Raw genomic sequence first — 25,922 nt, forward strand, 5'->3', positions numbered from 1 at the left:
TGCGGCAGTTCAATGAACTGCTCTATCGAGTCTTTCTTCCGTCCTCTGTGGAGGTCCATGGTATAACGTTGAAGTAGTGATTCCGATTCTCACAATGAACCTATGGGTAAACATTAAACCTGTATAATATCCCCCACACATCCATTACTCATGCATCAAGGTGATGTCCTCTGAACGTCTCTTTGATTTAAGAGTTCATTTAACCTTGCCAGTATATCAAACACATTACAGTTCAGTCTCGTGAAAGACTATATTGGCGATTCTCTGTTTGATTTGTACACCCCACGTACCTAGTTTTGGTATCTTTAGAGAAGAACACTTAACAATTAAAAATCGATGAGCTATCTAGCTTAAGGAAGCACCAGTATCAACTCAAGCAAGATTCAAGAGCTTGCAATTTTCGTAATAGATGTAGGTCTCTGCGATAGAGAGATGGCTGCAAAAGTATACCGAATGACACGAACGTAGCACTGCTCATGAAAGATACAGAAAATATACTTGAGTTTTTGTTGACGATAATAAAGTGTTCAGTAGATTATTTTTTTGACATTTGCAAAAAAAAATTTTTGTTTCTTTATACTTGATAAACTGTTGGGAGTATCATCAATCAAATCGTTGACCTGCATGAGCTCACCACATCGCTTGGAAAAGACTTGGCCAGTACCATCACAGTTTTTCTTGAACAATTTTGAACCATGCCAACCACGGAAATAAAAGGATTCCAGGTGCTTCCGCTTAGGCTACCGGATAGCTCTGGCACACTGTACATATATTTCCGAAAACATGAGATGAAAGGAGCAGCAGGGGCACAAAGCATATCTGGCCGTTCGCTCTTCGTCTTCAACTTGCCTATTCAGACCAACTATCTGGTGATTAAAAAATACTTTCAGCAAGTTGCTATAGGTGCGACTGTTGAATCTTTTATTCCTAGCATACTCACTGATCTTCAAGAAGATTTCTACGTTGACTTGACCAAACTCACTTCAGATCTTCACTATGAGGAGGACTCGAACGGCTACAAAGAGATCGCTCGAAAGCTTCCGAAAAATTGTGGCATCATCACTTTTATCGACAAAGCTGCATTTCAACTCGCATTCAACGCCCTCAAGAAGTTGTCAAACGATGCAAAGGTCACAAACTGGCCGGTTCCTACTTTGGGGTCTGCATTTCTTCAAGAGAAGTACCAGAAGCAAATCTTGGACCCAGCTCAGCTATCAGCCGCGGTTGCAACAGCTTTGGCTAACTTTAATAGAGCTGAGCAGGAGCTGATGGAAGATCTCAAGAGAAGCACGCAGGTTGTCGATGAGGACGGTTTCACGTTGGTGGTTGGCTCGCACAGAAAGACAAAAGCAGGTATCATGGGTAAACAGAAACTTGCTGCAACTGTGGGTCTGGAAAAGGCCAAGAGCAAGCTTAAGAAGAAAGAGAAGGAAGATTTCTATAGATTCCAGTTGAGAGAGAAGAAGAAGGCCGAGATGAATGACTTACTCCAAAAGTTTAAGCAGGATCAAGAGAGAGTCAAGGCAATGAAGGAGAAGAAGAGATTTAGACCATACTAATGTACTATAGTCATATTTAATAGAGAAGTTTATCATTGCAATCACATAAATTCAATATTGGGTGATGTATAAGACTACCCACCGTAATGTATGTCGCACTTTGAGAAAGTAATCTTTGAACTAGAGGCTCGAATGAGTAAAGACGAAGACGCCTACCAAAAATACATTGACCTGCTCTCCTTTGACCCATACCGACTTGAAGTGGAAACCTTTCAAATCTTGTCAACTATTCGCTATGATCTGAGCCTAACTTCATCTATTCCTCAAAGCGTGGATGAGGTGCTGAAGTTCAACTTCTTCTTGTTCAAGGAACATATAGCAAGACTTCGATTCACTGCTGACTATTTTACATCTGCGCTAAAGCACGAAAAGCTTGTAGATGACTTGTTCCCATACGAGATTACTGAGAAGCATATTCTTGATCAACTCAAAAACGCACTTTTTGAGTCCCAAGTCGAACTCTACCTACCATTAAAAGTTAGATTACTACTCAAGTTGGACGGCGAATTAAAGATTGAGCTTCATGAAACCTCCTTGAGACCCGACTTATATGATGGACTCGAGAATGATTTTCCAGAGGAGGATCAGTTCGACATATATGTGTATGATACCCCTATTCTACCTTCACCATTCACATCCTTCAAGACGACGAAAAGAGAAGCGTACAATGACGCCAGAAGCAAAGCTCTTCCTGGAATAAGGCCAGGTAAAGAGGAGGTGATCTTGTTCAACACGATAAATGAAGTTATGGAAGGCTCCATCACAAATGTAGCCTTCCGGAACGATCAAGGCATGTGGATAACACCTCAATTAACAACCGGTTGCTTGTGTGGTGTTACGAGAAATCACCTTCTTCAAAAAAATCTCATCCGTGAGGGAGACATCACGAGAAGTGCTCTCACCCTTGGCCAAGAAGTTCTTTTATTCAACGGAATAATGGGTATATCTAGGGGTATTATAAAAGGCTTTATTGTCTAGTTTACTCTATGAGTCTTTTGATGGCTTCGTCATTGAAACCCATGATGTATAATATATCTTTTAATGAATTGGTGTTGAGGCAGCATGGAGCTTCCAATTGGACTTTAGGCTTAGCGTTCCATGCAATACCAAACCCTGCAACGCTCATCATTTTCAAGTCATTTGCTCCATCACCAACGGCAACAGCAGTTTGTGGATCGATACCATGCTTTTGTGCAATCTCGAGCAACAACTGAGCTTTCATCTCACCATTGACGATGGGCCCGAAAGTTGTCCCATCAAGCTTATTTGTTTTGTCAACACCGAGGTTGTTGGCGTATGCGTAGTCTAAACCGAGTTGTTCTTTGACAAATGAAGCTAATGGGAGAAATCCTCCGGAGCACACTCCCATGACTATTCCCAAGGACTTCAAGGCTTTGCAAAGTTCGCGAGCGCCGTTTGTGATCCGCAATTTGAGCTTCAACTCATCCCACAACGTGGTAGCATCGATGCCTTTCAATAGGAGAACACGCTCACGCAACGACTCAGTAAAATCAATCTCACCGTTCATGGCTCTCTCTGTGATTTCCGCAACCTTGTCTTCGATCTGAGCGTATGCCGCTATCAATTCAATAACTTCTTGGTAAATCAACGTTGAATCCATGTCAAAGATAAACAACTTTTTTTTTTTTCTTTCGAAGGTTTTCTGCAAATACACATCATAAGCTAGGTCATGTTGTTCAATTTGAGACCTGATCGTGTTTTTAACAATATCAGGCGTTGAGGTTGTGACCTGAAAGTCAATGACTCTGTCTTTTGAGAGCTCCTCTTTTCCAAGAATTTGCAAGTTTTTGAGAGATGTCACGAAGTCTTGAATTTGCTGACGCTGCTCACTGGTCAAAGTAGAATCATGTGCAATAAAAGTTAAGGAATAGGTATCCGTCATGCGTAGAGTTTGTATCGGTAGAAAATGGAATTAAAATATATTTGATGAGTCTTATGCAAGTAGCTCTAAGTAATAAAACGTTTTATGCAGGCCTGAGGCCACTGAATATGGCTGCAAATTTCTGCCGAAGGTTGGTGCAGTAGACGTTAAATTTTCGACAGACTAGGCGAAGCAAGCGAGCGATGAGCGGAGATTTTTGGTGAATTCTTTGTGATTGTCTCTTGCGAGACACGTGGTAATGTTTGATCCGTCTGGCCTATGCTTCTGACTCCTCATGTTGTCTCCTCAAATCGTATTCACTCAAGCCGATTTTCCCACCAAGCCTTCTGAAGTTGGACTTGTAAAGTGCCTGTTTTCTTTCCGCCATCTGATTCATCTCTTTCCAATACACGTCATGAATATATTCGAAGTCGAGCATGCCGTTGAATTCCTTATCAAGCTGCTCTTTGGGAACAAAGTTCTCAAAGGGTTGGTCATAAATCGTTTTCAGACGAGTATATGGATCAATAAATGGACCGACCAACTTGAAAAATGTGTATCCAATCCAGGGGATATTTGTAAAAAGTCCACGACCCAATCTTTCGGGATAGTGATTTTGGAGAATATGTAAGACTTGCTTTGAAATACTAAGTGAGGGAAACTTAGAAGAAAGGTTCAAGTGAGCGGGAGCTGCCTTGAAGTCTATCAACAACGCCAATCCATCTTGACCAGGTGGCATAAACTGAATTACCCTTTCTAACATAAATACCAAGTGTTGTACCTGTCTTAGAGACGCCGAAGTGTTTTGGTACCCATTTCTCAAATACAAACAAGGCCTGTTGTCGTTGTCGTAACCGACTATAAGGTTTTTGCCTGTGACGTTTTCTGCTTCGACTAATTCCGGAGTGATAATTTTTCTGGGATCACTATGACCAGGAACGGTAACGACCCCAAAAGTTCTTCTCCAAACCATAGTATCCTTTATTCTCTTGATTGTTGGTTCAACCTTCCATTTGGTGGCTCTCAAGTAGCGCAAAAAGCATTCCTTGGTAAGCCACGCCTTCTCTTCTTCAAGTATAGGATGTGTTTCAGCGTTGGAAGAATCCGAAACAGGAATATTTTCCTTTATGTATTCCTCAAAGTATTCCAAAACGTCATTATATTTGGCGAGTTGATCGTCTGTAAGGTCGAATACTGGTGGTTTTATGGGATTTACCGGAGCATCAAACGGAGTATGGCGCTTGACAAGACCTTTCTTAGGCACAGATGAAGACACAGAAGTTGCTTTTGATGACAACGATGCCGTATCTGGCTCCTGAGAGATAGAGAGCTCATCAGCCAGTCCGTTTTTTTTCCAAAATGGCATCACAATATCAAAGAAGGCTATTGTTTTCGTGCGCTATCTTTCTTTTTCAATACCTCCCGCACTGAGAAACCGAAGCGCGTATTGGCTCTGCAGGGACCTCCAGCGGATGGATTGAAGAATATCAAAAAACGGTTGGCGCTGAGAACAACTTAAGATATGCAGCTCACCGCTTTTTCGTGAGACGAATTTTCCGACTTTTCTTTTACAAGTCACGTCCAGAGTTCCGCACGGTTTCAATAAGGCAACTTCATGAATTCGCGAAATTCCACATCGGGTATCAGGAACCAATGTGCTTAAATAACGTCCTGATCAGTTCATCAATTTCATAATGTCCGTCACCCTTACAGCATCTTCGAATCACACAGAGACCCCCGTTGATTTGGAGTTTTTCGGCACGACTCTTGCGAAAAATCTGGTCCATCTTGAAGAAGTTGGCAAGTTCACACATGAGGTCTCTGAGGCTCTCCACTCTAAGAGCAGTAAGCATAAATTCATCATTCTGGTGACCAAAATCATCTCGCCTACCCCAGTGAAAGCCGATTTGAAATTCAGGAATAGTGTGTGTGCTATCTGGGATCAGAATAAAGACGGCTTTTATAGTTTCGAAGTGAAGCCTTTCGAAACCAAGCTGTACATGGTCACCATTTTTTGGATAAGCAGATTTTAAGGACAAGTCATTTACCATGCACACTGAACATTCTGCCACTATCAAGTTTGCTTTGAAACTCGTCAAGCTCATCACAGATCGTAAGAAGCTCGCGCAATTCTTCTTGAGGAGCAAGTTCTCGAAGACACCGTTGGGTATTCTCAAGCAATTGTCTGACGTCAGGATCTTTGTTTGGCTCAAAATGAATGTTTGCAAATTCTTTCGGAATATGTGTTGGAATATTACTGAGATTGATGTCGTCCGCTAAACGGGCCTCATCTAGTCGAAAGTCCTTCTTTTTCTGTTCCATATCTCGGGCATCCAGTGCCTGAATTGACGCTGTTGTCTTCTTGAACTCTTCCAAATACTTTGTATCATCATCGAAGGCTCTTTTTATTGATTTGTAGTAAGCCTCAAGCTCTTGAAGCTGTTGATTCTCTGCCAGAAGGTATGCTTCGTACATTGCTTTCTTGCGTTGAGCTTGATCGATATCAAGATTATTATGCGGATCGGCTTTCACACCCCGTAATTTTACCAGTAGAGACTTTACGGGCGGTAGTTTAGTCACTTTTAGTCTGGCCAAGAAAGACTTCGCAAGTTTATCGCTAGTCCAGTGTTGGGAGAGTACTTTCTGCGCTTCGGCGATCTTATACTGTTCATTTGTAGAGCCCTTATACCTTTCGAGTACTTTGTTGAGGGCAATGCTGAAAATCCTATCGAGTGACTTGAACAGATCTGGTTCTAGTTTAGTCCAAAGACGGTCAATGACTTTTGAAGGAACTCGCTTCTTATACCGCCCCCTTTCGAGACCCAAAGGGTTTTCTGGATCAAGTTCATCGTCCTCTTCAAGCCATTTCCTCGGTCTTTTGAAGGCTTGCGAAGCTTGTAGCTGTGGCTGCGTTCTGCCGTTTCCTTTGTGGTTATCGCTTTCTAGCCCTGGAGTGGTCAGTCGTGATCTTCCTGATTGATTGTCCTCACTTTCGCTTTGCGGACGAATCACGAAGTTCGCGGGCTCCTTGATTGTTCCATTATCTGTCTCCTCTAAGTTGGGAGACAGCATGGTTCTTCGTTGTGTAGTAACGGTTTGTTATTGTTCTAGAATACCCCTACTGTGCGCGATGTCTACTTTGTATACATACATAGGCAAGGATCGCGATGATGTACTTGACACAGATATGATGAGGAATTGAATGCTAAATCTAATATTACCTGATGATTGCGTCGTCTGCCTTGAGAGCTTTATAGAAGCTGAGCTCCATTCTTTGTGTAGCTTCAACCAAGGTTTTTCGGGTCAAGCCAAACCGCACGCACAAGTAACCTAGTAACTTCTCCTCCAACATCAAGATATTCTCAGAAGAAAGAGTATTCTTCTTTCGTTCGATGAAATCCACCTGTGACTTACGAACCTCAGTTGGCTTCTCTGAAGCTGAGAGTGAGAATATTTCATAGAGTTTTTTAGTTGTCGGTGGTATATCAACACTGTCACCCAGTTTGCGGTCTTCAGGAATTAGATTATTCTGAATCCAGTCAAAATACTTAGAAGTCTTTTCCTTCGACATTTCTATCATGGAAGTAAAAGGCATTGAGTGAATCTTCGTATTAAAGCAGGGGATATCTGAGCCGGTCATGCTAAGAAATTCGATCCACTTGTCTAAGTCAGGAACGTCTGGAGCCGCTGCGAAGTATAGTTTAATAACCAAATGTAAAAGTGCAACGTACTGTGTCTCGGGCAAAGACGTGACATTTTTCCAAGTTGAGTTGAAGTATCCTTCTGTGATTCGATAACCTATTCTATGAAACAATGTGAGAAGACACGGCGCGTCTTGAAGTTTGAGATCGATAAATACCTTAAAAGCCCCAGGATAAAAAAGCTCTAATGATGTGCGCCATTGATTGATAGGTGCTACCACAGATGCTAACGTGCCGACCTTGCGATGAAAGAGATCATTGATTGGGATTGAATTGGCTGAAAATAGCCTCTGGGCTAGATTGAGCTGTCGTAGATACGAGGTCGGGATGAGCGTTGCAGCATTTATGAAAGGTACTTTGTTTGTTTTGAGCAATCGTAGAAAGTCATCAATGTAGATCGGATGTTGATTGAGCTGTCTCATTGCCAAAAAAATAAGAACGTATAAGTCTAGAATCGTTGGTGATGTCGAGTCATGGAAATTCTTACAGAAGCGTACCCAGAATATCTTGGTAAGAATTGTTACATTCTGCAAGTAGCTTGAATCGCCAGGAAACAACTCTTTAACAACCATGGCGAGAATTTTTCGTAGTAGGTGTTGAGCCACCTTATAATGCAATGCCCTAGCTTCTTTGCCGTACAAGCGGGATGGCGCAACAGGTGTAGAAGACTGCGTTGGAACTGCCGATGCTGTGACGCTGGAACCAAACCCTGTATCATTGATCAGCAAGTTGATTCTTCTTGTTTGGGTGTAGGCTTCTCCATCATCTTCACCAAACTCCACATTTCCCTCGACAACATGACCATATTGACATATCTTACGGCCAGCGTACGACTTATATAGCCTGGATCGGCAGTTGCCAATGCCACATATGGGGCCCCTGATCCAGGTCAGCTGGGACATGTTGGTGATGGTAGGTGATGGGGATGAGCTGATGCAGGACACGAGGTTGAAGGTGGAGTAGATGGAGTAATGATAGAGAAGCAAGAAAACGAGGACATGGAGAAAATTGACTAAGAGAACATTGAAGCTGTTTGATGAGAATAGCTGGCACAATTATTTATTTTTCGATGCTAACCTTGGTGATGCCCACTCAATCGTACCCGTTGATGAGTTTGTGGCTGCGAATTAGTAAGAGAAGAACGGGCGAAAGAGGCAAAACAATCCAGTCTTAAGAATCAAGAAAAATCAATTCAAAGCTTACTCATCAGCCAATTGGTTGCTCAGTTGCGATTCCTCAATGTCGGTGTCTCGTGGGCAACCAGTTAGATTTTGCAGCCAAGGAGAAGAAGACCTGGACAAGCCCTATTCAAGACCACCCTCACAAACCGAAAGTTCAATGAGCCTATACGAATTCCAACATAATGTTGAGACGTAAATTAATCTGTTTCACGTCACCGCCTTCAAATACCTTATCGCCTCGACCTCGGCTCGTCCCTTTCCCTTTTCATACTAGTCATCTCACTAGTCCCATCACCGCATCCTAACAGCGAAACACCTCAACTCCCCTACCCAGCAAAACCTCCTAGGTCCAACGTCCTTCACAGTATGCAATCCCCCATACTCACCCACCATTCCATCCGAACACCCGCGTGGCTCTAACAAAAGTACCCAGAGTAGTGACCACCACCACTTGTGAGGGTAAGCTCCAGAGGGGGGCTCGGTGACAGGCCTCTGCCAAAGTCCGGCGCGGCACTCCGGGGCCCTACAAAAAACGAGGCCCATCCTAAGTGCGGGCTGCGAAAAAAAGAGTACACCCACTTAGATTCGACCTCCAGAAAGTCTTTCGAATCTCCGAGACTCACTCACCACATCTAAGTTGTCTTTTTAGCCGTTGTACATTTCTGGCGTTTGGAAGCACAATAAACCGAAATTCCCGAGACACTGGTCACGGCGTCCACTATCGAGCTACGGTGCGAAATCACAAACGTAGATTAACCCTGTTGCACCCGCTCACCAACATACACAAAGCTAAGTTGCTGTCAGCCTTGTGCCTTGCAGATGTTGCAGCCAGTCAGCAATTGGGCGTTGTCAGGTTGTATCTTGTGCAATTATAATTAGTAAATGATTTTCTCAAGAAGAAACAGAGTTTCTGTTGCCTGAAAGGGATTTGGCTCGGGGCCTTGACTCGGCGTTAGGCGCCAGTTTCCCTAGAATCCCACACTACTGCACGCACCCAGATGAAGCAACAGAAGATGCGCCTTACCTCTCCTTCATACCCCACAGGGTGGGGCCAAGCTACGAGGCTCCGAGCTATATAAGGACCAATTGCCTAGTCCACTCTACCTTTTTTTTTTTCTTCTTCTTCTTTTTCATAGTAGTTTCTTCATTATGTTGATCAGACACTCTCTCAAGCAAACATACAGAAACGGTGCTGGCGCCTGCCTCGCTGCAGCTAGACACTACTCAAGCTTGCCCTTGACGGTGCCCATCAAGTTGCCCAACGGCACTTCATACGAGCAGCCCACCGGTTTGTTTATTAACAACGAGTTTGTTCACCCCGTGCAGAAGAAGTCGTTTGAGGTGATTTCTCCAGCTACTGAAGAGGAGATCACCCACGTCTACGAAGCCAGAGAAGAGGATGTGGACAATGCCGTCAAAGCTGCCCAGGCTGCTTTCGAAGGTGGCTGGTCTGGCTCTGACCCTTCGGTAAGAGCCACAGCGTTGCACAAGATGGCTGACTTGATTGATCAGAACGCGGAGACCTTCGCTCACATTGAGTCTTTGGACAACGGTAAGTCCCTCCAGAACGCGAGAGGCGACGTTGCCCTTTGTGCATCTATCTTCAGATCCACTGCTGGTTGGGCCGACAAGATCTTGGGTTCTGTCATTGAGTCTGGCGACAGCCACTTCAACTACACCAGAAGAGAGCCTCTTGGTGTGTGTGGTCAGATCATCCCATGGAACTTCCCATTGTTGATGTTCACTTGGAAAGTTGCTCCTGCGCTTGCCACCAACAACACTGTCGTGTTGAAGACCTCCGAAACTACCCCCTTGTCCGCTTTGTACTTCTGTAAATTGATCCAAGAGGAGAACGTTCTTCCACCTGGTGTGTTGAATGTTGTGAATGGTTTCGGAAAGATAACTGGTAACGCTATCACTGACCACCCTGGCATTAGAAAGGTCGCCTTCACTGGTTCCACTGCCACTGGTAAAGCTATCATGGCCAAGTGTGCCAATACTTTGAAGAAGGTTACGTTGGAGTTGGGTGGAAAATCTCCTCACATCATCTTTAACGATGCTAACATCGAGAACTCTATTAAGAACGTGATTGCTGGTATTTTCTACAACTCTGGTGAGGTCTGCTGCGCTGGCTCGCGTTTGTACATCCAAGAGGGCATCTACGATGAATTTGTGACCAAGTTTGTTGCTGCTGCTGAGGCGGTCAAGGTTGGAAACCCATTTGACGAGGACACATTGCAAGGTGCTCAGAACTCTTGGAACCAGATGGACAAGATTTTGAAGTACATCGAGTCTGGTAAGGCCGAGGGTGCCAAGTTGTTGTACGGTGGCGAGAGAACTGAAGGAAAGGGTTTCTTCATTAAGCCAACCATCTTTGGTGATGTTACCGAAAAGATGAAGATTGTGACTGAGGAGATCTTTGGTCCAGTCATCACGGTCCACAAGTTTAAGACTATCGACGACGCTGTCCGCTTGGCTAACGACACCGAGTACGGCTTGGCTGCTGGTATCCAGTCAGAGAACGTGCACACTTGTCACGACGTTGCCAGAAGACTCAAGGCTGGTACTGTTTGGGTCAATACTTACAACGATTTCCACCCAATGGTTCCATTTGGAGGTTTCGGCTCCTCCGGTATGGGCAGAGAGATGGGTAAGGAAGTGTTGGACAACTACACCCAGACTAAGGCCGTCAGAATGAAGGTCCTCGCTTAAGCTGGATTCATGTGGGAATTTATGACTAAATGAATTGCCTCATTATAGGAATTGTCAAAATATTCATTTATCAACATGAGTTGTAGTGTAAACTTCGAAATACCTGTCGCTTTTCGCAGCCATTTCGCACTCGGGGTAGGAAGAGCAGAGGGTAGGCAGATCTCCTATTGGGAACTCCTAATGGAGTAAAATGTACATAAATGTTGTGGGTTTTTGAATCATATACCCTATCTGTGTATGTCTCCATTTACAGATAAGGTAGACTTTGGTTTAAGACTTTAGGAGAATGCACTTCACGAAGTCAACTACTAGGGACTAAGCCATATCAACACCACAAACTTCCGCAGTCATGACATCTATATGCGCTCAAATCAACATCCTTTCAATTCAGAAGCATTCAAGCTTTACGTGTCTAGTCACTATCTTCACTTATGGCTTTTTGGTGCTCAGTGTATCTAGAAACACGTCACGTGCCTTGCGTGACTGTCGAATTATGCCTTTTCACCTGCACGCAGAGCGCTCACCCGGTCCCCAGCCAACCTCATTGAGCGCAGTACCTTCACCTAGGCAATGCGAAAAAAGTGCTAGTGAGAATTTTTTCATCCTTTCGACTCCACAACTTCAACTAGTATCAACAAGATGGTATGTGAAATCCCTTCAAAAGACTCCCTCGGTTGCTCAAACGTATTGATCGTCTTATTATTTTGTCCACTTTACTTTTTCATTTCCGACTCAAGTCTTCGAGAAAGCCATCATCTAAGCACGTCCAATCATGGGGAATAACCCTCTTAATTCATGAACCACAATACTAACAGGCAGAGTGACGCTGTTACTATCAGAACCAGAAAGGTCATCACCAACCCATTGTTGTCCAGAAGACAGTTCGTCATTGACGTTTTGCACCCAAACAGACCAAACGTGTCCAAGGATGAGTTGAGAGAGAAGTTGTCTGAGCTTTACAAGGCTGACAAAGATGCTATCTCCGTGTTCGGTTTCAGAACTCACTTCGGTGGTGGAAAGTCCACCGGTTTCGGTTTGATCTACCAGTCTGTCGCTGATGCCAAGAGATTCGAGCCAACTTACAGATTGGTGAGATACGGCTTGGCTGAGAAGGTTGAGAAGACCTCTAGACAGCAGAGAAAGCAGAAGAAGAACAGAGAGAAGAAGGTGTTCGGTACCTTGACCACTCACGCCAAGAAGTTGGCCAAGAGAAACGCCGATTAAGCATGCTTGCTTTGTCGCTTAGCATCGGTCTTAACTGTTTGGATGTGGTGGTGAAGATTAGTATAATAGTATCTTGATTGGTGTAATGCTTCTCTGAAGCGGGTGCCTTTCAATCAATAAAACACAAGTAACGTACAAAAGCGTAGATTACATCCAAATTTCTTGAAATTGATTATTGGTGCTTTATGCTATTTAATCGGAAACTTCCGCATCATCATTATCATCGTTGTAACTAACGTTGAATGGGTCACCGTAGTCAGTGGATTCCAGTGGATCAACAAACTCTTCAACCCAATCGTACGGCCTCGTGAATCTCTCCCGATTCACAATTAGAAACTCATCAATGTGCTCTGACACTGTATCGTACACTTCTCCTGTTATGATCTTAAAGACTATCTTGAGGTATCTTTTGATCAGATTAAGCCCACGAAGATACCCCATATCTGGTTTATGAGGATGCTGCGGAGGTTTTCTGTAGCTATGTATTGCTCTTTCATCCCCGAGAACACTTTGGGCGAAGTCGATGATATTAGTTCTGACTTCCGTCTTGTCAGAATCAGCTGCCCCGTCATACATTAAAAGAACAGACAGGCCGTACATTCTGTAGCCGACAAGTTTGCCGAAAATCTCGATCAAAGCCTCTAGCTGCTCGATAATATGAGGGATTTTGCAAATTATGGAATACGCTGTCAACCCATCGTAGAGAAATTTCGCTAACGTTTTGGCAAATGGTTCACCAGAGCGAAGCTTTCTTCCAAAATATTTGTCACGCATAAAGTATCTTTGCTTGCTCTTATCCCAAACTTGCAAACCGCATACTCTTACACCGAGCTGACGAGACGTTGTACTTGCACATTTTTTGCGCTGTGATGCCTCCTTGGCATCTGTTGCCTCGAGCCCGTACTGTCGGGTACCCATTTTTAAATCAAGAGCGCATGGCTTTTGCATGTCTGCTGTCAAATCTTCGAGCAATATGAAGCGCTCAAATCTTGTATGCTTACGCATAATATGCTTAACATGCTCACCGTGGTCCACATCCCCGTCTGTATTGCTGAAGTTGTTGTCATGAGTCAGAGGATTAGGCTGTGCCGGTACGGTGTTAAACCCGATGTCATCGTGATCCATCTCAAAAATATCGTCAGATTTTGATCCGGGAGGCACAAATACCTCTTGTATGATTTGAGCCTGCAAATCTTGGTTGACGGAAGTTGAGCCAATGCTAGCCTCGTGTCCGATTTTATCAGGAGGAGTGGAGGGGAAGACTTCCAGATGCCCCTCTATGGAGCAAGAGATATCCTCGCTTATGCTGGGAGCACTGCTAGAATAATGCTTACGTAAAAGGTCGGGAATGATATGAAGATTATCATCTAAAGAGACCTCTGGTGGTGGCCCGTCTTCACTTAGACGATTCCTCCTAATAGATTTTTCTCCATTTTGTGAAAGGTGCCTGTTATCTGACCTCTGTAAATGTAGTTTCGTTGAATCGTCACGATAATCACCCGTATTTAGTTTACCTCCGTCAGTAGCCTCGTTGACAGTATGCAACTGCGGTGAGTTGGGATCCTCGAGTACAATACTAGAGTAGCGCACATTCAAGACCCCGATGTATTTTGGAAGAAACTTGAGAAGTTCTGGATGTCTCTTTTCGACGGCCTCGTACCAGACGTTCTCACGATTCATAAGTGCCTTACAAACTGCACGTTTGCTGAAGCGAAAGATCGCAGTGTGACCACCGACCTTGTTACGAAATGGCCGTAGCTCAACGGTTAACGGATATGCCTCAGTAGAATGTAGAGATGCAGTGGTGGTGGCATCGCCTTCAGCATCCTCGTTGAACCCGATTGAACTCTGATCATGTGCCTTCCGAGCTTCAAGATCCAAAGCTTCTAGACCTGTTTCGAGACCAGATTGCTTGGACCTTTCGGAGTCACTTGGCACGCCGACAAAGTTGACCTTAGTAGATCGCCGCCTCAGAAGACGCTCAGGTGTACGTTTCTTGATTCTGGTAATGTCGCCATCGCTATCTCTGTCGAATTCAACATCGGCCATGAGATGCTGAAGATTTGTATCTGGGCTATGCAGAGATGAATGAATGGAGGAACCCTCCCTGAGCTTCACTGGATGATGTGGGATGTAAGTAGCCGAGGAAATGGGCTCCAAATTGGGAGAATCTCGTAGACACAGCGCTGAGTTGTCTTTAGCGGAAGATGTGTTGCCTTGAGAGGCAGTGGAGAAGCTCTGAGGAGTGGACTCCGAGTCATTCGCTGAACCCGTGGCATCCTTCTTGTGATGATCATCAATGAGGGCCTCCAAGTTGTTGGTGTGAGCATCGCCTCTAAATAACATCAACGAGCGAGCCGCTTTTCTGCCAGCAACTGGGGCCGTGTCTCCATCGGAGTCGGAGTCATTGTCATCCACTCTCTGCTCGACAGGCCTATCTTTGACAAGTTCACACAGCGGGAAGTGGCTGTTCATGTGGTCCATTGTACTAGGCAAGGAAGAAGCAAAGCAGATGGGAGAATCATGCAAGGCGTCAGAGCTAAAGCTGAGGAGAAAAAGAACTGGAGATGGCAGTCAATCGAGTACTTGAGAACGTCAGCAATAGCAGAGGCCCTGGAATTTATTGAGGCTTTAACTCAGAGCTATTGCGTGAAGATAAACTCTGAGGTTGACGTTTGGTGCCAGAAGCGGAAGAAAATGTTTAAGTGTTTTGAGATTAGAGTCTTTTGAAGATGGATTGATAGAAGCGCGAGCATTTTTTTGGTAGCGGGCCCACGAGCGCTTCGTTTGCAGCAAATAACAACCACCCCAGATGACAGCGCACGGCAAGAGATACACTACTTTTGAGGAATCTGATGAAAGTAGACGACAGAAAAATCTACCACCAAAAGTGAGTTTGAAATTTTGATTCATCCATTTCCTGGTTCTGTGGCTGCTAGCTGAAGCGTAGTTGTCCGCATTCGGTGTCTCTGATTTAATCTCCATGCTGGCGGCTAGTGCAGAATCAGCCGCTCTCACTGGCGGTGTCTCATCACTTTTTTTTAGGCAGCGCAGGCCACGCTTCAAAATATTTTTTTTTTTTTTTTTTCAACTCATTGACTTCAAAAGTTTCGAATCAGTGACTGCCATAAGTGGCCTTTTCAAAAGTTAGTGTAAATTGTCTTTTTTAAAATGGGCGACTCGGAGGCATCGCTACTTTTATTCTATTTAGGCATCCTCACTTTTTGTCGGCTCGGATCAACCTGCGTTTCTGTATATACGTAGCCAAATTATCCACAAAGGCCTCTGCCATGCTCTTCCTGGCGGTTGTGCTCTTCTTTAATACATTTCTTCCCAGTGTAGCCGCCTGGCTTGCCAATAGATGGTTAGTGGACGATCACCCTGTGCCTGCTTTGCCCTTTCTCTGGCCCAGTGATGCTCCTTTGGAGACTGTCGTGGTAGAGCTCGAAAGCTACCTTGAACAGCATGTGTCGTTGGCGCAGGCAGGGCTTGACCTCCTAAACGTTGTGATCGACAAGACACATTTGGCTGAACTGAGATCGCCTGAAAATGCTTCTTTTCTAGTGCTCTGTCGTAACGACGAGTTGTATTCGATGCTCGAGACGGTGCAGAGCATCAACGATAGATACAACCACCAATTCAGTCACGACTGGGTGTTCCTCAACGATGAACCTTTTGACGAGTTCTTTATGATCGGCATAGCACTGGCGATCCCTGGAGGGAAGATCAGCTTTGGCCAGGTGCCAAAGGAACATTGGGGAAGTCCACTGTGGATAGACCCAGGCAAAGCAGCAGCAGCTCGGCAAGAGCTTCTAGCGAAAGACGTCTACAAGGCAAACAGCACGAGCTACAGAAACATGTGTCGGTTTTACCTGGGTTTTTTCTACAAGCACCTGCTATTAGACGGGTATGACTACTACTGGCGGTTGGAACCTGGGGTGAAGTACTCGTGCGATATTGGCTACGATGTGTTCCAGTTTATGAGAGAAAACAAAAGAGACTATGGGTTTACACTTGCCCTTTTTGAATACAGAGACACCATTGCCACACTCTGGGAGACCAGCAAAAAATACTTCAACCAATTGGCCCTTCCGCAGGACAACTTGGTGGAATTTTTGCAAAACCTGGACGGCCTGTATAACTTGTGCCATTTTTGGCTGAACTTTGAGATTGCCAGTCTTGCGTTTTTCAGGTCTCGTGAATACCAGGCTTATTTCGACCACCTCGATCAGGCTGGCGGCTTCTTCTACGAGCGCTGGGGCGATGCTCCTATCCATACAATGGCTGTGGCGCATCTCCTTAACAAAAGCCGTCTCTGGTGGTTCGGCGATATAGGCTACTGGCACTCGCCGTATTTACAATGCCCGCGGGGAAAAACCTTCTTAGACAGGAAGTGTTCTTGTAATATTGAGGCTGATTTCACCTTCACTGACCTCAGCTGTGTACCCTTGTACCTCAGCTTGCAAGGCCAGTGAATGTGATTTAGAGATCTCGGGCTCAATGCAATCAACAAAGAGGGTAAGGTATTATTTTTTTTCTTGGGCTCCTGTCACCCTCTGTCGGCGCAAGGTTGAGGTCGGGGCGCATTTTTTTAATCAGAGGGTTTGACGCGAGGCTATAGTTAGGTACAGACCGATGCCAATCCCAAGGCTTTGTGCCGCGAGCTCTTATTTGTGGTACATGTCTATGGTGTCCTTTATCGATTGTTCGTGTGGCCGTCAATGGAGACCCCCAGAGCACCCACCTGATTCTAAAATCATACCCAAAAAGTAATTTATCAATCGCTATTTTTCCTGGCTTTTCGTTTGCCTATTTGCATATCTCTCTGTTTGCTACTGTCACCTGGTTGCTTTTGCTTTTCAGAGATTTCACGCCAATTTGGTCCCTTCGCGCCCTTCCCATTTCGCGATTCGAAGCTAACTTAAATCTTTAAAAGCTTTCATCCACCGTTCATTTAAAACACCTCCCAGCCGCCGCGTCTCTTTCTCAAGTCGACCGTATACTTAATGGACTTTCTCTCCATGCTCTTGGTTCGTGCCAGGCGGCTCACCAGGAGGCATCGGGTTGTCACTGCCATTTGTCTCGCTGTCCTGGTGGTGGTTGTTTTCCTCTTGACCTTGAGCGTCGAGTGGAACGCGGAGTCTCTGGCGTCGATCATCACTGTGAAAACGCCCGATGACTCGTGCAAATGGCTACCTTCAGTGTTCTGCAATTGGCGGAAAGGGCTGTTGCCGGTGTCTGATGATAAACCTTTCAAGGCGAAGACACCACCGACTTCAACGTCATCGTCATCGGACCTCCCTGGAAATCCACTGGCGTCGCCCTTGCCACCATCCTACAAGGAAAAACTCGACGCTATTCGCTCATATTACTCTGCATCCAAGGCAGCAAGAAAGAAGTTGGACATGGGACGCAAGTTTTACGACGACATCATGAACACCATTAGAACTGCTAAGCCTGCTAGCGATCTCAAGCAAAATTATCCCAACGGCAAGATGACGCCAGATAGATACGAATTACGTGACGAAAGGCTTCTAACGTACTCGAAAACGTACTTGTCCAAATATTTGAAGTTGAGCAAGAAGGAGTTCGATGACCTAAAAGCCTCTCATGACTTCGTCTTGGATAAGTTACCGGAAAAAGCTCCAACAGGCTTATACTCTGGTGATGGTATTGTTTACGTCGGTGGGGGGAAGTTCAACTGGTTGACATTGCTTTCCGTTCGTGCTTTGCGTGCTGAAGGTTGTGAGCTTCCGGTGGAGATTTTGATCCCTACTATGGAAGAGTACGAGTTGGAACTCTGCTCAAGGATCTTCCCTGCCATGAATGCTCGCTGTATCTACCTCCCAATGCAATTCAAGGGCGAGCAACTGTCCGCAACAAAACTTGAGTTCAGCGGATATCAGTACAAGTGTCTTGCGATCTTGCTTTCAAGTTTCGAGAACGTGTTGCTTCTAGATAGTGATAATGTCGCCGCTTATGCTCCAGACCATTTATTCAAGCACGAGCCATTTCTTTCTAAAGGGCTTATCGTGTGGCCCGATTTTTGGAAAAGGTCGACATCCCCAGACTACTTCAAGATCGCCAATATTCAGCTCAGTCAAAGTGAACTATATCCAAAATATGACGAGAAATACGGTGAGTATCGACCACAGGAATATGAACTACCCTTGGACCTCGATAAGATTCCACTACACGATAGAGTAGGGGCAATGCCTGATCCGTCCTCAGAATCAGGGCAGCTCATGATTTCCAAAAGAACACACATGAAGCAGCTCCTCCTTGCACTCTATTATAATTACTACGGACCAACGCATTACTATCCACTTTTTTCACAGGGTGCCGCCGGTGAGGGAGACAAGGAAACTTTTCTTGCTGCAACCATCGTCACTAAAAAAAGTTTTTATCAGGTTGGAAAATTCTTGGATGCTTTGGGTAACTTACGTGACGGGAATTTTAATGGTAATGGGATGGGTCAATTCGATCCAGTGCAGGATTACAAATGGCAGCAAGAGAAAGAAAAGCTCCGTGCTAAACTCAAGGGCAATGAATACTTTGAAGCTGTTGACAAGCTTAGAAAACCAAAGATGTTATTTGTCCACGCCAACTACCCTAAACTCAATCCTTGGATCATGAAAAATGAACTCGACACAATTGACAAAGATGGCAAGAGATACAGGCTATACGGTCTTGGTATGAAAGTGAGAACAGGCCAGGACTTTGAAGCTATGGTCTGGGACCATATGGATACCCTTTTATGTGACCTCAATCTTAACGTCGAAGCATTCAAAAACGTTGACCGCAAGGCTCTTTGCACAGAAATCAAAGAACATAAAGAATTTCTCAAGACAACAGAGTACACTCTTGAATAGTCATGTCTATAATCACCATTTAACACCATATCTTAATGACCATGCACTAATTAGTTCGTAACTTTCATGGAGCAAAGTATTTTCAACATTGTGGTGGTATGCATATAACAGCACATCCACCACTTTGTCAACATTTAGTTGCACTACTTTCGAAACACCTTCCTCAAACTCCTTCCCTGAAAGTACTCCAAACAAAAACATATTATGGCCATTCATTTCACTCTATTACTATCTAGACAAGGAAAAGTCAGATTGTCCAAATGGTATCAAGCAAGTTCGCAGAAGGAACGCGCCATAATCACCAGAGAGTTGACCACCCTTATATTGTCGAGACGAGCCAAGATGTGCAACATTCTCGAATATAAGGATATGAAAATTATATATCGTCGTTATGCGTCTTTGTTTTTCATCATGGGCATCGATTCGCTGGACAACGGTTTGTTGGCATTAGAGATAATACATAGGTATGTGGAGCAGATGGATAAGCTCTATGGCAATGTTTGCGAGCTAGATATCATCTTTGGCTTTTCGAAAGCCTATCATATACTCGATGAGCTTATACTTGACGGCCATGTTGCGGAGTCTTCCAAGAAAGAGGTAGTCAAGAAAGTTACGCAGCAAGATGAATTAGAGCACATGGACGAATTCGAGAATATCTTGGTTTAGGTCAACAGATTTCATCTGAAGGATTAAACAATGATGTTAAGCAGCATGGCAAACGCTATGTTGGGTATTACGCCGACTGAAGGCCCTTCACGTATTTCAAAGGGGGTCATGGTTCATAGCTAGTAATCCACAGTCACAGAAAGGTGGAAGGGGGAGAGCTGGCTTATTTGGATACAAAATAGGTGAACCAAATTTGAACGAGTTCAAAGAGCTATCCAGGTAACCACCTCGTTGGCATCCGCAGATAAACCAGTGCACCACATATATACTTTCCGCGATGGACTAAGAAAAGTACATAGACTGAAAGGAAGATTCACCAGTAACTCAGTGCTAATGTCTGACGACGAAGTTTTTGACATTGCTGGCTCTCTTACCCTTCAGGGTAAAGAGTATGACTCCAACTCGAGTTCTGGCTCCGACTTGAGCGATAACGAAGAGATCAAGGATATCATCTCCTCTGACGATGAGGCCGATGAGGTGCCCTCCAAGAAGAGAAAGTCTGCCTCAAAGCCAGCTGACGCTAATTCTTTTCCAAGTCTTGAACTTTCAGACGATGAGGAGAACACAAAGGCTGCTCAGGACTTGTCGACTTATTTTTTACAAAACAATCCCACAGCTAAGAAAGCAAAGGCCGGCTCGTTTGCATCCTTCGGTCTCTCAAAGCATGTTTTGATCAGCATTGCCAAAAAAGGCTTTAAGCAACCGACTCCGATCCAGAGAAAGACTATTCCACTTATTATGGAAGGGCGTGACGTGGTTGGTATGGCCAGAACGGGTTCTGGTAAAACCGCTGCATTCGTGTTACCTGTGGTTGAGAAGCTCAAGTCGCATAGTGCCAAAGTTGGGGCGCGAGCTATCATCTTGTCCCCTTCAAGAGAATTGGCTTTGCAGACTTACAAGCAGGTTAAAGAATTCAGTCGAGGCACCGATTTACGTTCATTGGTGCTCATAGGTGGTGACTCCTTGGAAGATCAGTTCTCGGCTATGATGACTAACCCCGATATCATTGTCGCCACCCCTGGTAGATTCTTACATTTGAAGGTGGAGATGCAGTTGGATCTCAGCACCGTGGAGTACATCGTGTTTGATGAAGCTGACCGTTTGTTTGAGATGGGTTTCGCAGAACAATTGAATGAGTTGATTGCATCTTTGCCTGAAACAAGACAATCGCTTCTTTTCTCTGCTACACTACCGAGATCGTTAGTTGATTTTGCTAAGGCAGGCTTAACGAATCCTGTCTTGGTACGTTTGGATGCTGAGTCAAAAATCTCTGAAAATTTGCAGATGGCATTCTTCTCTGTCAAAAGAATTGAGCGTGAAGCCGCATTATTGCATATTCTTCAGGAGGTTGTAAAGCTTCCCTTGGCGACCGAAGATGAACTAAAGAAAATCAAGGCCGAATCTAAGAAGTCTGATGAATTCTCTGACGAAGATGATAACGATAAAAAAAGTAATTCTCGTAAGAAGAAGAAATTCAAAAAAGAGAAGCTCCCACCTGCCAATCTTCTACCATCAGAGCACTCCACTATTGTTTTTGTTCCCACTAAGCATCATGTCGAATACATTACCGGACTTTTGAGGGACGCTGGCTACTTAGTATCTTACATTTACGGTTCTCTTGACCAAAGAGCCAGAAAAGAGCAACTTTATCGTTTCCGAATTGGACTTACAAGTTTACTTGTTGTTACAGATGTTGCTGCTCGAGGTATTGACATTCCTGTATTGGCTAATGTTATCAACTTTAGTTTGCCGGCATCACCGAAGATTTTCATTCACAGAGTGGGAAGAACTGCAAGAGCAGGTAACAAAGGTTGGGCGTACTCAATTGTCAACGAGAAGGAGCTTCCATACTTACTCGACTTGGAGCTTGTTTTAGGTAAAAAAATCTTGCTTACTGCAATGCATGAAAAGAAGTGTGAGCTTCTCAAAGAGCAAAAAGGTGATCAGTACGAAGAACCTAAAGTCTCATACACGGACAGGCTTGTCTTGGGCTCGCTTCCACGTGGGCCCTTGGAAGCTTTTGAAGAGATGTTTGATAACATCTTGAAAAATAATTATGACGTGAAGACATTAAAGGATGTGGCTGCTAAAGGCGAGAAGCTTTATCATCGCACTAGACAAGCGGCTTCAGCAGAGTCTGTCAAAAGAACAAAAGAGCTTTTGGAAACTGACGCTTGGGATGATCAGCATCTACTTTTTGGACCAAACTTAGAGAAGGAGAAGGAGAAGTTCTTGGCCAAACTTGGTCAAAGACACGTCAAAGAGACAGTTTTTGAATTCACGAAGAAGGGAAGAGAAAAAGAAGAAGACGGTTTGGTCGAGTTGATGCATAGAAGAAGACGCCAAATTGCTCCGCTCCAACAGAAAGCCAAGGAAAAGAGAGAGTTGCTTGAAAAAGAGCGTGCAGCAGGGTTGACCCATACTATTCAAGACGAAATCTTGAAGGCTGATGCGGGTGAGGTTGGCTACGCGGTCAAGTCAGTGGAAGCCGATGAGGATGAGTTGCAAGATGCGTTTGAAGATGCTGACGAGCTTTTTGCCAAAAAGAAGAAGGAAAAGAAGACATTCAGAGATCCAAACTTTTACATGAGCCATCATGCACCTGCAGCAGAAGCTATTGAAGATAAGCATTATGGCTTGAGCTCTTTCGCAAATGACGCTGCTCATGCTACGTTTGATTTGGACAATGACGACAAAGTACAAAAGCAATCTCAGGTCATGAGATGGGATAAAAAGAAAGGCAAGTACATCAACTCTAAATCTGCTGATGACACAAAATATATCATTAGTGAGTCTGGTCAAAGAATTCCCGCCTCGTTACGCTCAGGTAAATTTGACGAGTGGAGGAAGAAAAGAAACATCCTGTCTGCTCACGCAGGAATGGCGGAGAATTCTAATGATGGCCCTCAAAACAAACGTTTCAAGCACAAGAAGGTCGCTGCTCCAAAACTACCAGACAAGTTCAGAGATGATTATCACAAGCAGAAGAAAAAGGTGGATAAGGCTTTGGAATCTGGAGTGAACGTCAAAGGATACAATAGACCAGGACAAAAGGAGGAGTTGAGACTGACTGAACAGATTAGGAAGATGAGACTCCTCAAGGAAAAAAGGAAGGCTAAAAATGCTCGTCCAAGTAAGGGTAAAAGAAGGTGATCTACATAACTTATCGAATACATTGCATTATTGCATTACAAATTTTCACTGTACGGATTAATGATGATATAGCTACAAGATTAACGTTATTTGTTCAAAACTATTTCATTTGTACATTTTTTTTTTTCTTTTTGTTCTTTAGACTTATTGAATTAGAGGCAAACAATCTTATCTTCTTCCCTTCTTTCCATACGGATGATAGCCACCGCGGCTTCTGTAACCACCTCTTCCTCTACCACTCGAGGGACCAGCAGGTGGCGCACGCTTGGGACCCTTAGGCAAATTCATTCTTCGGCCATCACCGTTGTCGCCGCTTGGACCACTTGGTGGAGTTCTGTCATTGGGACCGCGACGTCTATCACGATGATTTTCACGACGGTCTCCATCACCGCCATCGTAGCTCCTTTCTCTTCCGTTGTCGTTTCCTGCCCCACTTTCTCTTTCATCATTTCCAACTTCTTGCTCAGCGGCCTGTTCCTGAGGGTTCAAAGGTTGCTGTACTGGCTGCTGAGTGTTGTCACCTTGAGCAGAAGCTTGTTGTTGCTGGAACATGTACCATTGCATTCTCTGCCAATACTCTTGCATCATTTCTGGTGTAGCACCTTGAAATCCCGGCATACTGCCGGCGCCCGGCATCTGCATTGGAAATTGTCCATAAGGGTTGTACTGCTGCTGTTGTTGTTGTAGCTGTTGCTGTTGCTGGTGATACCCTTGGTTCAGGTGGTTCTGCTGGTGCAGGCCCCTGGGTTCAGCACGCTTAACCTCCATTGCTTTGCCTTTTAAAGTTAAATATTTGTTAACACAAACTCTATCTACTGCGTCAGGGGAATCGAAGGTGATGAAACCAAATCCACGGGATCTGCCTGTGTCCTTGTCAATCATGAGCTGAGCATCAATAATACGGCCGTACTGAGAGAAAAAGTCATGGAAGTCCTTCTCATTCACTAGCGGGTCTATACCACCGACGAATATTTTACCAACCTTGTCTTGTTCTTCTCTTGCAATAGCTCTTTTAGGGTCAATTAATTTTCCGTCTAAAATATGATCTTTCCTAATAACTTCTTCTACCGCCCTTGGGTCCTTGAATGTCAAAAACCCGAACCCACGCGATCTTCCAGTGCTTGGGTCCTTCATGATAGTATAATCCGAAATCTCTCCATATTTAGAGAAGTAGCTAACCAATCCTTCTTCTGTGGTATCCCAATTGAGACCACCAATAAACATCTTTCCACTCTCCTTACCTATAGATGATGGAGGCATCCTATTAGGTTCCTGTGGCTGCGGTGGTTGTTGGTATTGGGGCTGCTGAGGCTGCTGAGGCTGCTGGTACCCCCCCTGTTGCGGGTATTGCTGATACAGCTGACCTGGAGTAAATTGATTTGGTACTTGCTGTGGCTGTGGATCGTAAGGTGCTGATTGATGCTGCTGTTGGGGCGCCTCAGCTTGTGGCGCAGGGAGTTGTTCAGCGTTGGCAGATTCCGAAGGTGGTGGTGGCGGTGGTGGAGCGCTTTCTGCTGAACCAGTCTCAGATTTGGCTTCCGTGTCAGGAGCCGTGCTTGCTGATGTTTGCTCAACCTGTGGGGGTTGCTCGGACGACTTCGTCTCTACCTTGGTATCCTCATCGCTATAGGTGTTAGTAACAGTAAGTAAGATATTAAACGAGAAGGGTAACATACTAGATATCCTCAAAAAGAGCCTCGTCTTCGTCATATGTGGACATTGTGAGTTTGCAATACACAAGGTTAAGTTTTTATCAATGTATTGATAAGTATACAACTAAGCAAAGCTATTTATTCACTTGTAGATGTCGTGCGGGCTGCTTGTAGCTTGGAGATTAATTTTCGATGATACCTTTGTAGAGGGTATCCGGCATATAAAAGAAGGACTTGGTCACATGACTTATTGAGAAAACCTGGCTAGCTATCATATTGAAGACAGAAAAAGAGATAATAACATGGCAAACGACAACGGAGAGCAAAATAAAAAAAAAAATGGACGAGTCCGGATTCGAACCGGAGACCTTTCGCATGCTAAGCGAACGCGCTACCAACTACGCCACACGCCCAAGTAGAATTGGTCCCTAGCAGGATCGAACTGCTGATCTTGGCGTTATTAGCACCACGCCTTGACCAACTGGGCCAAGGGACCATTCGCGTTAGGAAGTTCGCGTGCTCGGCAATCCATGGTGTATTGTGTACTGTATATTTTGATGTCCTGCATATAACTATTAAAGGTGCGCTAAATTATCATAGTGGATAATTAATACACGTTCAATAAAGGCTACATTCATCAAAAACATTGAGGGTGAGCTTGATGATTGGGCTGATAGAAAAGTAGAAAGTTCTATGTCACAGGCACCAATAAAATCTGGGAACAAATGATATCAGTGGTAAAGCTGAATAAATCGTAAAAGGTAGAATAGAAAAACTTGATGCTTGAGATCATTGCAGATACTATACTTGCATCCTTTCTATGGTTATTCTCTAGAAGCAATTTTGGCGGAAGAATGAAAAAAGGTACGCTGTACATATGTGTGGAGTGTGTTACTCGTTGAGCAAATGTAAGGAATCATTCGAACTCGGGCGCCAATACCTCATTGTCTATAAAATACTGGTATTGGAGAATCTATGGTGTGTTAGCCACACCACCAATGCTTCTGTTGCAGCAAAGGTGGTGCTCTTCTGGCTAGGGTACCATAGTAGAAATTAACCATTGGTGGTTTGATATTAGTAACAAAGAAAATTGGTTCGTTCTCGATACAATATGACAAGAAACCAGATTTACCCGGACGAAATACTGGGTCGTGTGCAAGTTGGCCAGTACAATAGTTGGGCGTCGACAATCACGACAAATTGTAACGTTGCACATGCGTAATGAATGTTGTATATTAAAAGCTTCTATCATTTTAGTGATACTTGATATTGTCTGTATTAGCCAACGCAATTTGGTGAATTGCTTATGAAAAGATTAGT

The 25,922-nt window shown here is 44.4% G+C and overlaps 14 protein-coding genes and 2 non-coding genes across 16 annotated transcripts; 8 read left to right on the plus strand and 8 right to left on the minus strand. All coding sequences in view use genetic code 12, as the record gives it.

The window, feature by feature from the left end:
- Positions 1 to 695: 695 nt before the first annotated feature.
- Positions 696 to 1,559, plus strand: CJI96_0001617 (uncharacterized protein; the record flags this gene model as incomplete). The annotated part of the gene is made up of 1 exon (XM_029035153.2): positions 696 to 1,559. One exon carries the CDS (start codon positions 696 to 698, stop codon positions 1,557 to 1,559), a length of 864 nt encoding a protein of 287 aa, XP_028890395.1.
- A 90-nt stretch (positions 1,560 to 1,649) lies between these two features.
- Positions 1,650 to 2,537, plus strand: CJI96_0001618 (aminodeoxychorismate lyase ABZ2; the record flags this gene model as incomplete). Its single annotated transcript, XM_029035154.2, has 1 exon — positions 1,650 to 2,537. One exon carries the CDS (start codon positions 1,650 to 1,652, stop codon positions 2,535 to 2,537), a length of 888 nt encoding a protein of 295 aa, XP_028890396.2.
- Position 2,538: 1 nt separating this feature from the next.
- SER2 (phosphoserine phosphatase) lies at positions 2,539 to 3,462 on the minus strand (the record flags this gene model as incomplete). The annotated part of the gene is made up of 1 exon (XM_029035155.2): positions 2,539 to 3,462. The coding sequence occupies one exon, from the start codon at positions 3,460 to 3,462 to the stop codon at positions 2,539 to 2,541; it is 924 nt and encodes a 307-aa protein (XP_028890397.2).
- Positions 3,463 to 3,718: 256 nt separating this feature from the next.
- PDR17 (Pdr17p) lies at positions 3,719 to 4,807 on the minus strand (the record flags this gene model as incomplete). Its single annotated transcript, XM_029035156.1, has 1 exon — positions 3,719 to 4,807. One exon carries the CDS (start codon positions 4,805 to 4,807, stop codon positions 3,719 to 3,721), a length of 1,089 nt encoding a protein of 362 aa, XP_028890398.1.
- A 674-nt stretch (positions 4,808 to 5,481) lies between these two features.
- On the minus strand, positions 5,482 to 6,513 carry CJI96_0001621 (uncharacterized protein; the record flags this gene model as incomplete). Its single annotated transcript, XM_029035158.2, has 1 exon — positions 5,482 to 6,513. The coding sequence occupies one exon, from the start codon at positions 6,511 to 6,513 to the stop codon at positions 5,482 to 5,484; it is 1,032 nt and encodes a 343-aa protein (XP_028890400.1).
- A 145-nt stretch (positions 6,514 to 6,658) lies between these two features.
- Positions 6,659 to 8,044, minus strand: CJI96_0001622 (uncharacterized protein; the record flags this gene model as incomplete). The annotated part of the gene is made up of 1 exon (XM_029035159.2): positions 6,659 to 8,044. The coding sequence occupies one exon, from the start codon at positions 8,042 to 8,044 to the stop codon at positions 6,659 to 6,661; it is 1,386 nt and encodes a 461-aa protein (XP_028890401.2).
- Positions 8,045 to 9,472: 1,428 nt separating this feature from the next.
- ALD5 (aldehyde dehydrogenase (NAD(P)(+))) lies at positions 9,473 to 11,035 on the plus strand (the record flags this gene model as incomplete). Its single annotated transcript, XM_029035160.2, has 1 exon — positions 9,473 to 11,035. The coding sequence occupies one exon, from the start codon at positions 9,473 to 9,475 to the stop codon at positions 11,033 to 11,035; it is 1,563 nt and encodes a 520-aa protein (XP_028890402.1).
- Positions 11,036 to 11,674: 639 nt separating this feature from the next.
- RPS24 (40S ribosomal protein eS24) lies at positions 11,675 to 12,259 on the plus strand (the record flags this gene model as incomplete). The annotated part of the gene is made up of 2 exons (XM_029035161.2): positions 11,675 to 11,677; positions 11,855 to 12,259. 2 exons carry the CDS (start codon positions 11,675 to 11,677, stop codon positions 12,257 to 12,259), a joined length of 408 nt encoding a protein of 135 aa, XP_028890403.1.
- A 192-nt stretch (positions 12,260 to 12,451) lies between these two features.
- On the minus strand, positions 12,452 to 14,743 carry KCS1 (inositol polyphosphate kinase KCS1; the record flags this gene model as incomplete). Its single annotated transcript, XM_029035162.1, has 1 exon — positions 12,452 to 14,743. One exon carries the CDS (start codon positions 14,741 to 14,743, stop codon positions 12,452 to 12,454), a length of 2,292 nt encoding a protein of 763 aa, XP_028890404.1.
- Positions 14,744 to 15,549: 806 nt separating this feature from the next.
- On the plus strand, positions 15,550 to 16,734 carry MNT3 (Mnt3p; the record flags this gene model as incomplete). Its single annotated transcript, XM_029035163.1, has 1 exon — positions 15,550 to 16,734. One exon carries the CDS (start codon positions 15,550 to 15,552, stop codon positions 16,732 to 16,734), a length of 1,185 nt encoding a protein of 394 aa, XP_028890405.1.
- Positions 16,735 to 17,280: 546 nt separating this feature from the next.
- MNN21 (alpha-1,2-mannosyltransferase MNN2) lies at positions 17,281 to 19,131 on the plus strand (the record flags this gene model as incomplete). Its single annotated transcript, XM_029035164.2, has 1 exon — positions 17,281 to 19,131. One exon carries the CDS (start codon positions 17,281 to 17,283, stop codon positions 19,129 to 19,131), a length of 1,851 nt encoding a protein of 616 aa, XP_028890406.2.
- A 204-nt stretch (positions 19,132 to 19,335) lies between these two features.
- Positions 19,336 to 19,797, plus strand: CJI96_0001628 (uncharacterized protein; the record flags this gene model as incomplete). The annotated part of the gene is made up of 1 exon (XM_029035165.1): positions 19,336 to 19,797. One exon carries the CDS (start codon positions 19,336 to 19,338, stop codon positions 19,795 to 19,797), a length of 462 nt encoding a protein of 153 aa, XP_028890407.1.
- Positions 19,798 to 20,130: 333 nt separating this feature from the next.
- CJI96_0001629 (putative ATP-dependent RNA helicase) lies at positions 20,131 to 22,950 on the plus strand (the record flags this gene model as incomplete). Its single annotated transcript, XM_029035166.2, has 1 exon — positions 20,131 to 22,950. The coding sequence occupies one exon, from the start codon at positions 20,131 to 20,133 to the stop codon at positions 22,948 to 22,950; it is 2,820 nt and encodes a 939-aa protein (XP_028890408.2).
- A 168-nt stretch (positions 22,951 to 23,118) lies between these two features.
- CJI96_0001630 (uncharacterized protein) lies at positions 23,119 to 24,670 on the minus strand (the record flags this gene model as incomplete). The annotated part of the gene is made up of 2 exons (XM_029035167.2): positions 23,119 to 24,574; positions 24,627 to 24,670. 2 exons carry the CDS (start codon positions 24,668 to 24,670, stop codon positions 23,119 to 23,121), a joined length of 1,500 nt encoding a protein of 499 aa, XP_028890409.2.
- A 272-nt stretch (positions 24,671 to 24,942) lies between these two features.
- On the minus strand, positions 24,943 to 25,015 carry CJI96_0001631. Its single transcript has one exon. It is a non-coding gene; the product is annotated as a tRNA-Ala (tRNA).
- A 9-nt stretch (positions 25,016 to 25,024) lies between these two features.
- On the minus strand, positions 25,025 to 25,098 carry CJI96_0001632. The gene has a single exon. It is a non-coding gene; the product is annotated as a tRNA-Ile (tRNA).
- Between the last annotated feature and the right edge of the window lie 824 nt (positions 25,099 to 25,922).

Source organism: Candidozyma auris, chromosome 2 (genome assembly GCF_003013715.1).
Source record: "Candidozyma auris chromosome 2, complete sequence".
Lineage (NCBI taxonomy): Eukaryota > Fungi > Ascomycota > Pichiomycetes > Serinales > Metschnikowiaceae > Candidozyma > Candidozyma auris.